Source organism: Cavia porcellus, unplaced genomic scaffold (assembly GCF_034190915.1).
Source record: "Cavia porcellus strain 051 isolate PalLab524CR breed Dunkin Hartley unplaced genomic scaffold, mCavPor4.1 scaffold_3, whole genome shotgun sequence".
NCBI classification, from domain to species: Eukaryota; Metazoa; Chordata; class Mammalia; order Rodentia; family Caviidae; genus Cavia; species Cavia porcellus.
Window position 1 is genome coordinate 6,519,010 of NW_026947486.1, and position 14,215 is coordinate 6,533,224.

At 33.5% G+C, this 14,215-nt stretch overlaps 1 protein-coding gene across 6 annotated transcripts in view; it reads left to right on the top strand.

Moving 5' to 3' along the window:
• Positions 1–14,215, top strand: part of Cfap47 (cilia and flagella associated protein 47) — a 386,549-nt gene that overhangs the window by 81,417 nt on the left and 290,917 nt on the right. For all 6 annotated transcript variants that reach the window (XM_063245680.1, XM_063245681.1, XM_063245682.1 and 3 more), the window contains one exon: positions 13,647–13,788. In XM_063245680.1, the coding sequence (XP_063101750.1) occupies positions 13,647–13,788 (142 nt within the window). The remainder of the gene's footprint in view (positions 1–13,646; positions 13,789–14,215) is intronic.

Here is a 14,215-nt window from a genome sequence, read left to right on the forward strand (position 1 = left end):
TTTATATGATTCTCATTTTGATTCTTATTTTGATTCTTTGATTCTCATTTTTTTGATTCTTTATATGTTCTGGACAGAAGTTCTTTGTCTGAGGGATTGTTCACTAAGATATTTTCCCAATTTGTGGGTTTTCTTTTCACTGTGCAAGAGATTTCTTTCGACATGCAAAAACTCTTTAACAGGACATGATCCCAGTTGTTGATTCTGTGATAGATTTCATGTACAGTTTGATTCATGTTCATGAGTTCTCTATCTACCTTTACGCCGTCAAGATTTCTACCTACTTTGTCTTCCAACAAATTTAGTATTTCTATTTTAATATTTAGATCTCTGATCCATTTAGACTTTAGTTTAGTCTACAGTAATAGGCATGGGTCTAGTTTCAGTTTTTGACATACAGAGAGCCAATTTTTCTAGCACCATTTATTGAAGAGACTGTTTTTTTTTCCCAGTGAAAGTGTTTGGCCCCTTTATCAAATAAAAGGTGGCTGAGTGTGTTTATAGTTGTAGTTTTATCTTCTAATCTACACCATTGAGCTTCAGGTCTGTTTTTATTGCAGTACTATGCAGATGTTATTACAGTAGCTTTTCAGTACAACTTCAAGTCAGGGACTGTGATGCCTCCTGCCTTGCCTTTCTTGTTTAGAATTGCCTTTGCTATTCTAGGTCTCTTCTGGTTCCAGATGAATTTTAGAAGTGATTTCTCTAGATCTGTAAGGTATGCTAGTGCCATTTTGATTGGAATTGCATTAAATCTGTATAATGCTTTCGGGAGAATGGCCATTTTCACAATGTTCGTTCTTCCTATAAATGAACAAGGGATATCTTTCCATTTCCTGAAGCCCACTTTGATTTCTTTATTCAGGATATTATAATTTTCTCGGAATATATCTTTTGCTTCTTTTTTTAAGATTAATTCCTAAGTATTTCATGGTTCTGGATGCTATTGTAAAAGGTGTGCTTTCTCTTATTTCTCTCAGTGGTTTTGTTGTTAGTGTATAGGAATGCTACTGACTTTTGAGTGTTGACTTTGTATCCAACTCTATTACTGAATCTATTTATTATACCTAGTAGCCTTTCAAGAGAGTTTTGGGGGTCTTCTATGTAGAGTTTCTTGCCATCTTCAAAAAAATGATAATTTAATTTCTTGTTTTCCTATATTTACTCCTTTTATTTCTCTCTCTTATCTAATTGCTTTGGCTAGTGTTTCCATCACTATATTGAACAGGAGTGGTGATAATGCATATCCTTGTCTTATTCCTGATTTTAGGGTAAAGACTTTCAGTTTTTGACCAATGAATATGATACTGGCTAGTGGTTTGCCATAGATGGCTTTTATCATATTGAGGTAAAGACCATCTGTTCCAATTTTCTGTAAGGTTTATCATGAATAAGTGTTGGACCTTATCAAAATCTTTTTCTGTGTCTATAGAAATGATCACATGATTCTTATTTTTGACTCTATTGATATGGTGGATTATATTTATTGATTTGGGTATGTTGAATCATCCCTGCATTTCTGGGATGAATCCCACTTGGTCATAGTATATAATCTTCTTGATGATTTGCTGCATTCTGTTTGGCAAAATTTTAATGAGAATTTTTGCATCTGTTTTCATTGGGGGGATTGGCCTACAGTTCTCTCTTTTAGTTATGTCTTTCTCAGGTTTTGGTATCAGAGTTACGCTAGCTTCCAGGAATGAGTTAGGGAGAATTGCTTTCCTTTCATTTTCATTGAAGAGTTTGAGGAATGTGGGCATTAACCTTGTTTAAATTTCTTGTAGAATTCCACAGTAAATCCTCTGGGCCTGGGCTTTTCTTTGTTGGTAGAGATTTAATTACATTGGGTTACTCAGCAGTTTTACATCTTTTTTTCCCAGCTCTGGTGATTCACATGTTTCTCGGAATCTGTCCATTTCTTCTGTGTTATCAGGCCAATGAGAGTAGAGGTTTTCAAAATAGGTATTTATGATCTTCTGTATTTCCATCGGGTCTGTAGTGATTTCAACCTTTTCATTCCTTATTGCGTGAATTTGAGGTTTTTCTTTTCTTTTTTTAAATAAGATTGGCTAGAGACCTGTCAATTTTATTTATTCTTTCAAAGAACCAACTTTTTGATTCATTACCTGTTTGTATTGTTTTCTTAATCTCTGTTGCATTGATTTCTGCTCTGAACTTTATAATTTCTGACCTTCTTTTGGCTTTGAGGTTGACTTGCTCTTCTTTTCCAAGATGTTTGAGGTGTAGCATCAGGTTATTGAGCCACCATGCCTGGCCAACAAGAGAAATTTTCAATTCTTGCTTTTAGTTACACAAGATTTTTTTCCCTTTTTAAGTGTATAATTTCTAGAACTTCCAATATATAGTGACTACAAGTGATAAGAGCACACATATTTGACTTTGATCTCGAGAGGAAATCATGTACAGTACCTTACATTTTGAAAACAGCATTATCAGTCTTACTTTATGTATTACCTTTATGACTTTAAGGATGTTTATTCTTATATTTTGTTGAGTATTTAAAGGATGTTGCATTATTTCAATGATTTTAAGCCCATTTTATGGTCACATGCATGCCGCCTGTAACATAAGCACTCAGAAAGGCTCAAGCAGGAAGATCTTATAACTTAATCATATAGCAAAAGCCTGCCTGTATATGGGGTGGAGGTACAGATCAGTGCAAAGGCTCTGGCATCACTTGCTGTTACCATAAGGAAGAAATAAAAGATCCTGGTATTGTTTCCTTTATTAATATGATCTTTGTATTGATTCATTTATGTACATTAAATCTACTGTGCAGTCATAGGGTTAACCCTACTTGATCATGATAATAATCATTTACATACTGTATATCAGAGGGTTTTTCCTAGTGTTTTGGTGGTCAATTTTACATATATCAAAGTATTTCATCTTTAGTTTTTGTTGGTTTTCCTTCTTGTATCTTTGTCCAAGTTTCTATCAGCACAATATACACTTCTTACAATACATTAGCAAATGACTTCTATTCTCTCATATTGAGCAACTCTTTTTTTCTTGTCTTTCTGAGAAAGGGTTTCATTATGCAGCTCAGGCAGGCCTTGCAATCACTTTGTAGTCCAGGCTGGCCTGAAACGCACAGCAATCCTTCTTCCTCAGCTTCCAAGTACTGAAATTACAATCATGTGCCACCACATCTGACTTCTTGAGCATCATTTGTAAGGGGTTGTATAAATTATTTAAATGAGCAATGTATTTATCATTGAACCACCTTTCTCTTTGACTTTTCAGATTTTTGAAAATTATTAATGTAATCTATTTTTCTATTGTACATGTATACAAATTTTTATTTTTTAATTTTGTGAAAAATTAAAACAATTCATAAAAATACTGAATACAGCAATAGTTGATACACTGTGTATCATAATTTTAAAAGAACTTGCAACAAATACAACACATAGATAATAAAACTGTCTTACAAAGAATCAACAGCACAAAATTTTGTTTTCAATGAACTGAAAGAAAGTAGTATAAATGAAACAAATTGGCATATATATTAAAATAACTTTGAAACAAGAGAGTAGAGAATTTTGAAATTGTTTGAATTTCACTCTATTTTTTGTGTATCTTCTGCAGACATATATGTATATATTCTCATATAAAAGAAACCATGTGTTACTAAAGCTTATTTATTTAATTTACTTGACAGTATGTACCCAAGTTGCATCCATTTACTTACAAATACCTCAAGTTTATCTTTCTTTATGGCAGAATAATTCTTCATTTTGCATAAATGCATCTTATTTAATGTTTCATCTTTTGATGCTCATATTTGCTGTTTCCCATTTCAAGTTATTAAAAACTGTGCTGCTACAAACCGGTATACATACAACTCCTGCAATGTGATGATTTTAACTCATTGGAAAAATACCTAGGAGGACAGCTGAGTCAAGTGAAATTTCTAGTTTTACTGTTTTGAGGACTCTCTACACTGATTTTCATAACCGTTGTACTTGCTTATATTTCCATCAACATTGTAGAAAAATTCTTTTTTCCCCACATCTTCCCCAGCCAGTACTTGTTACTATTATATTTTTTGATTACAGCCATTCTTTCAGAGGTAACTTGGAATTTCATTGTAAGTTTAATTTACATTTCTTTAATGACCAACAATGTTGAAAAATGTTTTACTTCTTTTCTTTTAAAAAGAAAAAAAAATGGTTTTACATAATTTCAAAATAAGATACTATATTAACAACAGTTAATATAGTGTATGTTGTTATCTTCAAAGCTATTCCTCAGGTTATAAAATATAGGGATGAAAAACTGATCAAACAGCTGTTTTACCCTGCTATTTGTACTATTTCTGAGAAATATCTGTTCACTTTGCCCATTTTTCTTTTATTTTAGGGAGTCTGCTTTTTTACTTACTTGTATATTTTAGATGTGAGTCTTGAGGAATATCTGGCCAATTTTTCCTAATCGATAGGTTGTCTCTAAGTTCGGTTGGTTATTTCTTTTGCAATGAATATTTTTTTTAATTTAATAAGAATGTATTTGCTCGTTTTGGTATTTCTAGTGCCATTGGGATTTATTTAAGCCTTTTAATTTCTGGGCATATAGGTTGTTTTAGGTACTTTTTCATTGCTGGGACAAAATAGCAGATAGCCACAAGTTAATTTGGGTTTACTTTGGCTCAAAGTTTGTAGAGGTTTCAGTCTATAGTCTACTCATTTCAAGCCAGGAAAGCCAGGTAAAAGATCATGGAAAAAGAGAAGCTTTTCATGTCATGGCACACTGTAATCAGTGAGCCATCAAGGGAGGGAGAAAGATATATTCGGTCCTAACCCTGTCTCACTGTCATTGATTATAGACCTCATGGCCTATTTGTTGGGCTACTTTTGTTCACTCTTTGTGACTTTCATTAAACACTACACATTTATACCTTCTCCAGCCTTCTGAGTTATCCATAGTACTTTTGACTTTACCGTCGCAGATTCATAATTCCATGGGCATACTGCATGGCCTCATGGAAATTTTTCTGTAATCTGTGTGAAAGCATTCAAAGTCCAAAATTCTTGCACTCTGCATGCACCTAAAATTAGCACCATGTGGATGAAGCCAAGATCGGCTGCCAGCAGGAGCAGTAGACAGGCTTCATTCTCTCTGTGTTGTAAGGGTTGAGTGCTTGGATGGCTGAGCCCAATCCTGAGTAACAAATTCCCTTAGACTGCTGCTATTCTGTGACATAGTGGAAGCGGGCTTTATTCTCAAAGCAAATTGATTCATTTGCCTCATGAGACTGTGAAGGGTGAAATCTTTAAAGGTTCTTGTGAAACCCTCAGGCCCATCTTTTCCATAGTCTTATTCCAACATACTTGGATTTTTAAGGCTAATGTTTTTAGCAACCAAATTCTTCTCTGTTCCACCTTTGCAGCCCACAACTTTACTGGAGATTCCTTTTTGGCCAAACTCAAAACTTTTAAAAATGTTCTGTTGGACATTTGTTCCTGGCCCAACAGTAGCCATACTGCTGCTTCAAAGTTAGACTGCTTGACATTTTCCTACCAATTTATTAGTCTACTGCTTTTAATCTCAGTCTCCTGCAATGTCTCCAAGTTTGAGCAAAAGTCAGACTTTTTTTTTTTTTGGCAGAGCGTAACACATATGTCCTGGAGTCTAACTACCAATGTGTCCTCTTTCCCAACTGAAACATTCTGACCCTAGTGTTTACAGCTGTTTTTCTATCAATATTCTCTTGTCTTTCAAGTTCCAAAATCTCACATCAGTCTGGGCTCACAGCATTCTAGGGCTGTTTCACCACCTGGCATCTTAAAATCTTTCCAAACTCTTCCCACAAATCAATCCCAAAAGCTTCTTAACCAGCTGACATTAGGTAACATCTCAGGAATAATACCACTACCAGTATCAAAATCTATCCTACTTGCTTTCTCTTTATTGGGACAGAGCACTCACTTGGCCACAGGTTAAAGGAATAAAGGTTCATTGTGGCTCACAATTTATAAAGGTTTCAGTCCATAGTTAGCTTGGTTTCAAGATAGGGCAGCATGGCAGAAGAGAAGCAGTTCATGGTATTACAGATAGGAAGCAGCAAGTGATCAAGGAAAGAAGAAGGATATATTATATTAATTATATTATATTATATTATATTATATTATATTATATTATATTATATGTTTCCAAGCCTCACCCAAAGTGACTGCATTCTTCCTATCTTCCCACCAGGATTCAGCTCCCAAAATCATATCCAGCTGTTAATCTAACAGTGGACCAATCCACTACCACACAGCTATAATGTAGTATCACACACCCATAGTCCAATATCCCCTCCAAAGCCCCACCTATAAGTGCATGAGATTTTGGAGGTATCCATGAAGATATAAGACACAACACAAGTGCTCCAGGCATTATCTTTTCTTTTTGTTTCTCAAAGGTAGATAATAATGGCCCCTACTTCATTTTCTACTTTATGAATTTAAGCCATCTTTCTCATCACTTTGTTACTCTACTTAATGATTCATCAAATGTTTTGCTATTGTCAAAATCCAAGTTTTAATATTGACTTTCTGTATAGTTTTTCATTATATTTATTTCTACTTAATCTGTTGTTATTCATGCTTCTATTTGCTTTGAGTTTAATTTGATTTTGTTTTCATTTTTATGGTGAAATATTAGGGATTAAATTGAGATCATCCTCATTTTCTCATGCAAGCTTCATAGCTTATATTTTTCTGTAAGCAGTGTTCTACCGTATGTCAAAGTTTTAATGTGTTGTATCTTCATTTTTAACCATCAAAATATTACTTTTTGTTTTTTTCCTTTTTATCGGTACCAGGGATTGAACTCACGACTGTCTGCTTGCAAGGCAGGCACTTATGCCGCTGAGCTCCATCAAAATATTTTAAAAATATTTTGATTTTTTTTATCACTTTTTAGCCCCTCCATCAAAATATTTTTAAAATTGTCTTCTAATTTCTTTTTAACTCAGTGATAATTTAGTAGTGCTTAATTTCTATATATTTAGGAATTTACTAAATTTGTCTGTGTTGATTTCTGATATTCTGTTATAATTAGATAATGTATTTTACTTAATTTAATTTACTGTGGTTAGTTTCATCACACTTTATGTATATTATTTAGTTATTTTAGTGACATTCTGAAACAATTAGGAGCTGAAAATAAATATATCTGAATGCTTAAACTTGTTTGTGTACATAAATATTTATGCACCTGTGAAAAGAAGCAAATGCTTATAATTTTAAAAATAAAGTTTATATGATTATATTTCCAATCACAAATTCTTATAATTTTGATTTGTCAAAGTCTCTAAATGAAAGAAATCAAAGTAATCATTTTGTGACTAAATAGTTGTTATGGATTAAGAACTGGTGGCCAAATAACGCCAGCTGGATTACATCCACATGGCACTGAGTGAATATGTTCCATCTGAGGAAAGTTACCAGGATAAATAGGTGAAGGAGAAGGAGGTTGTTGAGGTGCTGAGGTTAATGCGTTGTTGCATTGAGGCATTGTGGGTTCTCCACGAGTTGCTGTCTGAGCTGTTGGTTCTCCTGGAGAAGCCTTGGTCCTCACAATGAGCATTGCTTCCTGGCTCCGGAAGGGAAAACATGTGGTCCTTGGTCTCCAGGAATAACTCATCACGCTGCTTCCTGGCATGTACCCGACTGTGCTTGTAGTCGGAGGAGGTCAGGGCCACCATGTCACTGAGGATGACTATGGTGCCTTTCAGGACAGCCCTGGTCTTTGTTGTGAGTGTGACTTCTAGGCTCCAGCATAGAACACTCATCCCACCAGCACAGCTCCTTCATCCTGCTGGCATGGACTTTCTGGCTTCCACTGCTGACCTTCGGGTCTTCCTGGCACGGATCCGTAAAAGAGACTGGCGTGAGTCCTTCTTGTGGGTTCTGGACCTACAGATGGACTCGTAGGAGGCATTGTCATGAGCTCTGGGTTTTTATCTGGACTCATGTGGGACGTTGCTGTAGGATTTAGGCTCTTGAATGAATAATCTATGTCTTTGGTGTTACAGACAGATTTCCTGCATTTTCTTGTGTTAACTCCCAGTGACTGTTATAAAAATAATATTATAAACTCCATGTCCTGATTCTAATTGTTCTCTGTGCACAACCCCTGACTACAACAGTAGTATTCTGAATCATTAAAGTATATCATTGTATGTATATATGCATTCATATGCATAGAAGTATGAAGAAACTCTTCATTAAGGAAGGAAAACTAAACTTTGTGCAGTAATTTGATCTATTTTTGATGTATCAAGACTAAATTTTATGTTTTTAAATAAGTCCATATTGTGATTTTATATTTTCATATGAGAGAAATGTTTATGAAAACTTTTTTTAAGAATTATAGAAAATTAGAAAAACTATAATACAATTTAAATCACTTACATGATTTATTTAATAAAAGTACATGCAATATAATCCTTTGAATTACATTGTTTTTAATAGTCAACAAAAACTTGTAAACATATTTATTGTTTCAGTTATAGCTTTTCTAGAAACTGATTGTGAAATGACATATATTCATAGTTCTGTGAAGTGCCATATGTGCCTAAAAATTCTGAATCTTTCTATATGTGAGTGTGGTTTTTAAAAGGCAGTTTACTCCAAGTATGGGAATATAAGTCAGTCAAATTGTAAGAACATACAGAAACCTGCAGAGACAGCATACCCTGAGAGAATTTGCTTCATAAATTTGTGTCAACAAGACAAGAAGGCAAGACTGATTATGTGAGATTCAGTCATTTCAAATGCTCTCCACTATATTTATAGTGAGATTTAAGTTATTTGTCTGTGTGTATGTGAATGTGTGTCTGTGTGTGTGTGTAAACATAAAAGGCTAATGTGTGCTCTCTTGATTGACTTATGTAGTAGTAAAATGTGAAATCATCAGTATATATTTGATGTGTTTCTAGCTGTATCCTTTTCCTGTCTTCTACTCTACCAAGCTTGAACATGGTAAAAGTTTTGTTGGACAATTACAGTTGTATTTTTATGTTTACTGAACCAATTTGCTTATGCTCATTCAATCATCTTCCTCCTTTCCTTTTGAACAAATCATGTCTTCTTGTCCTGCATATGCAGCTGTTCTTCTTGGTATGGTAGACATTAGCTCGATGTACTTATTTAAATTAAAACTCAAGCTAATTAGAATTAACTGACATCAAAAAGGTAGCCCCCTTCACAATCCTCCCACTTTAAATTTTAAATGCGCGTATGTGCGAAATATGTGTGTGTGGAACGTTTCCCTTGCTTCAGAAAGTTTCACTGCACATCATTGGCATAGCTATTTCCCAATTATTAGCTGCTTTTCCTCCTGCTATATGCAAGATTCTGCCCTGTGCCATAATCTGATTTTCAGTGGCTTAATTGCTCTGAAGTTTTCTGTAGCTCTCATTTCTACTACCATCTATTTTCCTTGTACTTCTTGAATATAGAAGAGAATTTTTTCCCTTTTCTTTCCACTGAGCCTTGCCTGCCCTTTAAGTATATGCAAACCCTGGGTAATCATTCATAATGGATACTCTGGATTTACAATCGTCATTGCAGTAAGGAAAAAACAATGCCTTAAGGATTAAAAGAAAGGATGTTTAAAAGATAGCTGCTCTGTTTTGGTTCATAAGCATTTTTGTCTACCAATGGTGGCCTGAGGACAGAAATTCCTAGTTATTAGAGTGTTTGGTTTAAATTTGAAGTCTTTCTTTCTGAATAATACCATTTTGGAGCGCACTTAGAAGGGGATATATAAGAAGAAAAATCCAAGTTTTTCTTCTTCTATGAATATCTTAGTGGTTTCATAATGGTAAGACCAAACTTTGCTTTCTATAAATCAGTTGGGTTCTGTGTAAGAAAATCATTATTATATTTTTAAGGGTTTTTTTTTTTCAGGGAGTAAAACTTCTTAAGTAACAATTTTTCATTCTGTACGGTTATAGAGCTACCTTAATGACGCAAATATTTTATACAAATTGTGTGTGAAGATATGCACTAAGAAATGGCAAGTCCAGTATGACTTTCCACAAATACAATTGGTAATTAAACCTCTGCCCTGTAACATGTGCATGTTGTCACTCTAGAATCCTGAGGCAGGAGGATAGCAAATTCTAGTACAATCTGGGCAGCTTAGCAACTGAACAAGAACTGGTCTCAAAATAAAAACACTGTCATTCAAAAAGGCAGAGGATGTGGATCTGTTTGATAGCCCCAAGTTCAAATCCCCATTCCCACAAATAAACATCCTGTGAATTCAACACTTAATATTTTAGAAGTTGTGTATTTACTACAAAGAAAATCTCTTCATAAATGAGTAGCAGTTAAACATTGATTCTTCTTGATAATTATCATCTCTAGTATCAACATTGTGCAACATTAGATATTCTTAAATGAAGCCTAAAGTCTTACTCTGTACTAAATCACTCTTATGACTCTAGTTTTCCACTCCTGTCATCTGTGACTTGGGGTCCCAGCAGTAGACCCAACAAGAATCCAGTAATGGTCAAGACTCAAGACATCATGACAGATAATTCTGTACTTAAATCATCTTCCAAAAGTAGAACATTTCTGTGAATAGATTCTCATCCCTGTCAGCTCTGATTCCACTCATATCTGCTTTTCTGTCTTTGCCACTGTGTCTTCTAGTATTGCTACACTTGCATAATCCCTCTATGGTTTTTCTTGGGATAGTTCATGGTATCTTCCTAGAAGAAACATGACTGTCATAAGAGTCCTTTTTATGTATAGACTTTTGTATACATCTTAGTGTGTACCTAGTAGTGATGTTATCTGGAATCCTTTTTTGTGGAATAGTTTTCTAGAAAATCGTTGCTAACAACACATTCTGGAACTTTGTTTTGTGTGAGTTTACTATTCTTGTTACTGAGAACAGCTGTCCTTTAAAGCGTGTGTGCACTCTACTCTTCTAAGTTTATGAATGATTTCTGCATGCATGTGTGGAGCTTTATATTTAAAAGTATATGAGAGGATGTGTGCATGTTGTGTGTACTTTCTTACTTTTATTTTATTTTGTTTGTTTATTTACTTATTTATTTATTTTACTTGGTTACTTTTATAAGGGAATTGAACATCCATCCTTGGAGTTTGTAACTATGGCAGGGAAGGGAGTCATGAAATGTGTGCTGATACCAGTGGCACGTAGATGTTGAGGGACAATTGCATGTAATGGTAAACTTGCATAATAGAAAACATTAATTTATATCAACAAAAATACAAGAAAACATAAGAACTGCAAGAAGAAAAATAAAAATGAAAACATTTAATTAGTTGCTGAAGAATGAATAATAAGAAATTCTAGAGAAAATAAAAGCAAGGAAAATTGTTGTGGTATATTTTTGTACATATGAAATATCAAAGTAAATTTTATTTATTCATGAATTGCTATATCTGTATGTAATTTTCTCCTTGATGTTTGTTTGTTGGTACCTGTACAGAAAAACATTATCATGGAAATGACTTGCTTGCTCTGTTGGTCAAAGAAATGAAAAACAACATTAAAATAACACATGCTGCAATAATTTATGCAATAATTTATCCTGTTATGAGGAGAGAGTGTATAACATCCTATGACAGAAAATGGAATTGGCAGTACTTTAGCCCATTTAATCTTAAATAAAAATACAAGCATTTTTGCATAGCAGGAAAATACAAAGATAAAGTTTAAAGTTTACCCTTTCTATTATTCAGACCTTATTTTATTTAAATCATTTCTGATTGTCAACATGGATTTTGTGATTAGAACACAGTACCAGATATAGATGTAGCTCTGAACTCATCATTATTATCGTGATCTTGGAGGCTTTTGATATGTTAAAATTCTATTTTTCTTAACCACTCACGTTTAAAATATTTACATTGTTGCCTGTGTTTGCATTTGCATATGTGTACATGGAATATATAACATTCTCTACATAAAAGGTCATGTCATCTACAGACTGTACATAATTTAACTTTTGCTTTCTGAATTAGATTCTTTTCACATTTTTCTTGCCTAATTGCTCTGGTCCACAACAACTACAAAGTACTGTTTGGAGAATTAAATGACAAAATCCCTGAAGAAGCCTCACGCCCCATACAAACATATGCACATACACAAAACCTTTAGAAATATTGAATAAAATCTGTAAAGTTACAGGATACATAATGAACATTTAAAAATAAGTTGAGGTTCTGCTTTTACTATCAAAGAATGATCTAAAATGAAGTCAAAAAATAATCCAATTGACAATAAGTAATAAAATACTTGGAAATAACATTAACCAAGAAAATGAAATATGTATACATTTAAAATTATAAAACATTGATGAAAGAAACTAAAGGAGAAACAAATAAGTTAGGAAAACATCCTGTGACCATGGGAAACTGCTTCCCCAACTTACTGTAAATTGTTTTCATTCCCACCCAGTAATGTGTACTTGTCTTAGATGCTCACATCTTTCCAGAATTTAGCACTATTACTTTTGTTTAAGCCACTGTGATATATGTGAAACGATTCTTTTGATTTCAGTTTTCATATCTCTAGTATGTAATTATGCTAAACATTTTTGCATGTACTGTCTCATTATGTACATATCTTCTTTTATGAAATATCTTTTCAAATTGCTTATCCATAGTTTTATTAGCTAATTCTTTTTATTGACCACTGAGTCTTCTCTATTATTGTGGACACAAGTTGGATTTTTTTGTTAGAAATACTTTTGATCAACTCTGGGGAGAACATGGGACAGTAACAAAGAGGTCAAATAAGTTCATGTTGTCCTTGTTTTTCTATTTGTTTTTTTTTAGAGAAGTGAGGACTTTGATCTGACCATCAGACAAAATTCCCAGGTGCTCTAGGGATTGGAGATAAGCACCCTGAGTTAGTAGTGAGGGAGCCACTCAGCTCAGAACACAGGCGGCCCTGCCATGTGCATCCGTGTTTTATTTTTTTAAGTGATGTCTTTAACAGAATAGATGTTTTTAATTTTATAATGTATGACAAGTCATTTTTGTATGAATGATTCTCTTAGTTTTGCATTTTAGGAATCTTTGCCAAGATTTGGTGGTAGAATGTGTAACATGTTTGGATGTAGTTCTGGGTTCACTCATCAGTATTGCCCCCAAAATGAAGAAAATCTTTCGCTAACCACCTAACAAATATATTTCTCTTACTTTTTCTATCTAATGTTTTATATCTTTAGGTTTTATATTGAGACAGTTGGCTCACTTTTGCTTTGTTTTGGTTTGGTTTTTGGTCCAAGGTCACCTTATGTAGTTCTGGCTGTCTTTAAACTCACTATGTAGCCCAGGTTGGCTTCAAACTTGTGGTGATCCTCCTGCTTTAGCCTCCTAGTTGCTGGATTACAAGTATGCAACACCACATCTAATTTGTTGGTTCATTTCTATGAGTAGAATTATTTTCAAAATGCACTTTTTTATTTTTTAGAATTGCATTTGAACTCATTAAAATAAACCATCTGATTTTTAAAGTGTAGTTTCAATATCACAAGATTATTTTATATTGAAAACTTTTTGTAAGTTTTATTAAATCAATAGTATCACCTTTTATCAAATTAAAAACAAAATCTCAAATATATTGTACTTTTTGTCTCTCAGGTGCGAGCATTTGAATTCAACATTCAAATTCATATTAATTCCTTCAGATCATCGGAACTCTACACTGAGTATTTATCACTGAATAAGCCTTTGATGCCAAAGACAGTTCCACTTATTCAACCTTGTTATGTTCAAGCTACTGGTATATAATATGAAATAGGCATTTGAATTAGAAAAAAATAAGAATATGATATTTGCTTGTCAAGATCAGAAATCATAGTGATATTTTAATATGATTTCTTTATTTGTCACATAATTGTACATCTATGAAATTGAACATTAATAGAACAGATATTCGCAGAGAAAATATGAAAACACAAAAAACAAGTCAATTTGGTATTTTATTATGTGAAGAGTTTTAAAATTGTTATGCAAAATATACCTTATTAAAATAAAACAAGTCAAAATAAAATACATCCATGACAATTTTTATGAAAGCAGTGGCCCTTAAGAATGGGTTACGAAAGGCTTACACACATATAAAAAAGATTAACAATATTAAAATTTCCGGTTTTGTATTGAATATTTTATCTACTTTCCCCAAATAGTCAGTATAAAACTGATGGTCT